Source organism: Propithecus coquereli, unplaced genomic scaffold (genome assembly GCF_000956105.1).
Source record: "Propithecus coquereli isolate 6110/MARCELLA unplaced genomic scaffold, Pcoq_1.0 Scaffold77, whole genome shotgun sequence".
Lineage (NCBI taxonomy): Eukaryota > Metazoa > Chordata > Mammalia > Primates > Indriidae > Propithecus > Propithecus coquereli.
In genome coordinates, this window is record NW_012153840.1 from 269,471 (window position 1) to 272,913 (window position 3,443).

Genomic DNA, 3,443 nt, shown 5'->3' on the forward strand with positions numbered 1-3,443 from the left:
GGCCACTCCCACCCCGGTGACAGACCACCCTGGAAAAACTGTTCCCTGCAGGGTGTCCAGGGATGACATCCCATCTTCCCTTGGGTTGGATCCCACTCTTGAAAAAAGGTAAAATCTAAAAAGCTAAAAAAATCCCTCCAGACCTCAGATTCCAAAGCCAGCTAACTCCACTCCTCTCCATTCCACCCCTGCCCAGAGCACTTTGCTGAAATTCATCCACCCAAGTGCGTTCCCAGGAGGGGGCTGGCAGGTCACAGCCTTAAACTCTCATCATATTCCTCCCTGGTCACCCACTCAGACCTGTACGTGGACAGGTGAGCCAAAACGGACGCTCCCAGCCAGACGCTGAAGTTTCTATTGGAACTCGCCCAAACCGCGACCTTGATGGAGGAGAAATGATCCGCGATCAGCTCCTGGTACAGACGGTTTGTGAAGCCGGGGTAGAGGGTGTTGCCCCCGCAGGCTACCAGGTTGGATAAGAGCAGCGGGTGCAGCGAGGTCTCGCAGGATTTGATGGAGTCTATGACAGCCTGCGGGATGCTGGGCCCTGGCAGGTCGAACACCTGAGGGCTGAAGAAGGCCTCGGGCGCCAGCCGCTCCAGGGGGGCCAGCTCCATGGGGGTGCCGTCTGGGAGCAGGTAGACATTGCTCGCATCCGAGCCGCTCGGCAGGCTCTGACGGAAGTCCAGGGCCTCCCCCAGATTCTGTGGCACGTAGCACTTGTTCATCTGAGTCGTGGTGACCGTTTCCAGCTGGAACAGGTTGTGCCTGTTGCAATCTTCCTTGAAGAGGCTCTTGAAGAGGTAGGCGGACAGGTCCTGGCCGGCGAACTCCAGCGTCTTGTCGCAGGCGGGCAGCGGGCGGCCCAGGTGGAAAGGCTGCACGCGGGTCAAGCCGTAGCCAGAATCGAGCACCACGCCGGTCAGCAGGCCGGAGGCATACAGGGACATCTCCAGCTGGTCGGCCAGGAGGATGGAGGGCACCTCCAGCAACTCGAACATGATCTGCGAAAAGGGAGAAGGCGCTCGGTTCTCCTGGAACCGCTCAGCTCTCAAACTGGAGCTCAGCACAGACCCACATCCTCAGGGGGCTCTCAGCTGCCCCCGGGACATCGGGCCTGGAGCCCGGGGAGCTTATGCAGCGGGGATAAGGAAGGAGCTCTGGAGGGTTAGAAAAGGCGCTGGATTTGCCCTCAGGAGCTCGTCCAGCAGTGGCCTTTCGGGAGACTGCTTTGGTGGAGTGGCGGGAAGAGCCTCGCGCTGGGGCACCGGGCTCTGCGAGCACCTGCACGGCCGAGGGTCACGCTGGCAGCCTGAAACTGCCTTGTGAGAAGAAGAAAAAACAGATTAGAAAAGAAACAAGTGCTGCACATTCACCACCACCTCCGAAAAGCGCAGATAGGAAGAAAAATGTGCTGACGGCCTAGTAGGCAAAGCCTTATTAATTTTTATAATAAAAACTTTCCAAACACCACTACAAAGCTGGAATTCCGAGATTCAGCGTTTGGCAAAGTCCCTGGGCGGATTTTCTCCCCCTGCCCATCACCCCCAGATCTTTACGGAGCCCCTCCCCCATTCCCCAGCTCTTCTGCCCCCCTAGGGTTCTGACCCCACCGATGCAGAAAGGCGGGAGCAGCCCAGCCCTCTGCGACCTTTGCCACTCACGTGCCCCTTCAGGCCCCTCTTGTCCCCTCAGTGGGAGAAAGCTCCCTGCATTCCTGCTCTCAGAATATTGTCCCCCCACCAGCCACTTCCCAAACAGCAGCGATAGTGCCGGTTTTCAAACAGAACATCGGCGGCGACTCCCCTGGCGAAACGCCCCAGCAGCCGCCCGTGTACTCAGGGCGGCGGTCGGCAAGCGTTTTCTGTTCAGGGCTAGGCGGTGAGGGCTGCCAAATTCAGCAAATAAAAGCATAGGATGCCCAGTTAAATCTGAATTTCAGATAAACAACGAATCACGTTTTAGTGTAAGCACGCCCCATGCATACTGGGGACATACTTATACTAAGACACGATGTGCTGTTTATCTAAAATTTGAATCTAACTAGTCATCACATATTGTATCTAGCAAACCTACAATAATAAATATTTTAGACTTCACAGGCCATACAGTCTCTGTTACAACTACTCAACTCTGCTGTTGTAGTGTGAAAGTAGCCACGGACAATATGTAAATGAATGGCGTGGTTATGTTTCAATAAAACTTTATTTACAAAAACAGGTGGTGGGCCACATGTGGCTCACTGGCTGTAGCTTGCCAACCCTTGATTTAGAGTAGAACCAAAGCACTCCCCACAGCTCACCGGGCCTTCAAGTCTGGCTCCTGCCGACCTCACCATCCTACTGGCCTCTTGCCACGCCTCCTACTGGGCTCCAGCCTCAATGGCTGAAATCACCTCCTCAGAGAAGCCCTCCCTGATAACCCTCTTCCAACAGGCTCCCCTCTCCCCACCAGTTCGCCATCACCCCATGTCATTTTGTTTCTAGAACTGGTCACTATCTGCAATTATTTGTTAACCTCTTCACGGTCAAGTCTGAGGGCCGGAACAGGATCTATGATCACGTGCGGAATCCGTGAGCACACAGCCGCCGTGTCCTGCCGGTAGCTCCCTTTCCACCACCGTGGTTGCTGTTCTCTGTCCTCAGGGAAAACTGCACGAGCTCCTTGCGCCCAGCACCGTGCTGGACATGCATGGGTACTCAGGAAATATTTGTGGGGCAAATTATTGAAAAGGCAGACTTCCCGGTGCCCAATCACGCCCGGACACCCCCTTCCCGGTGGGGGCGGCCCCCAGAAGGACTCACCTCCAGTGTCTTCTGCCGGTCCACTGGCTCCCTCCGGGGGGACTCCGTGATCATCACGGCACAGTCCTTATGCTCCCGTCGGTGCTTCTCCATCACAAACGACCAGATGTGCTCCACGCCTTCCCAGTTGAGGATGCGGCCTCGCTGTATGGGGTAGCTAAAGGTGTCGGGGTGGCGAAAGTCGATGCCCAGGCCCACGCGCCTCCGGGCATAGCTGGGGCCGGGGTTCTCCCTGCACGGAATGTAGTTCACGATGCTCGGGACGATCAACTGGGGCTCGTTCCAGCCGGACAGGCCGGCCTTCAGAAAGCCAGAGCCATGGTCGATGATGATGGTTCTTGAGTCCATGGTGGAGGCAGAGGCGGAGATGTCTTCTAGACGCGGGTCCCCAAGGACGCCCGGCAAAGCAGGGCAAACTGTGGAGGGAAGGCAGAGGGGTTATTTGTGAACCCCGTCTAGGCCGCCATGAGCCGCTACCCACCCTCCACCCTAGAGTCAGATCTCAGCCCCCTCCTGAAGCGTGTCCATCACCCCTCCCAAGCCTTGGCATAAGCTGTCACCTGCGCCTGGAACGTCTTCCCCATCCCAAATTCCCGATCATACCACAAGGCTCACCTAACGGGCCATGTCCAGGAATCC

At 56.7% G+C, this 3,443-nt stretch overlaps 1 protein-coding gene across 1 annotated transcript; it reads right to left on the reverse strand.

The window, feature by feature from the left end:
• Positions 1–251: 251 nt before the first annotated feature.
• Positions 252–3,152, reverse strand: ACTL8 (actin-like 8). Its single transcript, XM_012662552.1, has 2 exons — positions 2,805–3,152; positions 252–1,004 (listed from the first exon to the last, which is right to left on the reverse strand). Exons 1-2 carry the CDS (start codon positions 3,150–3,152, stop codon positions 252–254), a joined length of 1,101 nt encoding a protein of 366 aa, XP_012518006.1.
• Positions 3,153–3,443: the final 291 nt, after the last annotated feature.

Excerpts from the sequence above, each read along its gene's own strand:
- ACTL8 (XM_012662552.1), bottom strand. The coding sequence starts at position 3,152 with ATGGACTCAAGAACCATCATCATCGACCATGGCTCTGGCTTTCTGAAG. Across the intron at positions 1,005-2,804 it reads ACCGGCAGAAGACACTGGAG|ATCATGTTCGAGTTGCTGGA; the intron begins GTGAGTCCTTCT and ends CCCTTTTCGCAG.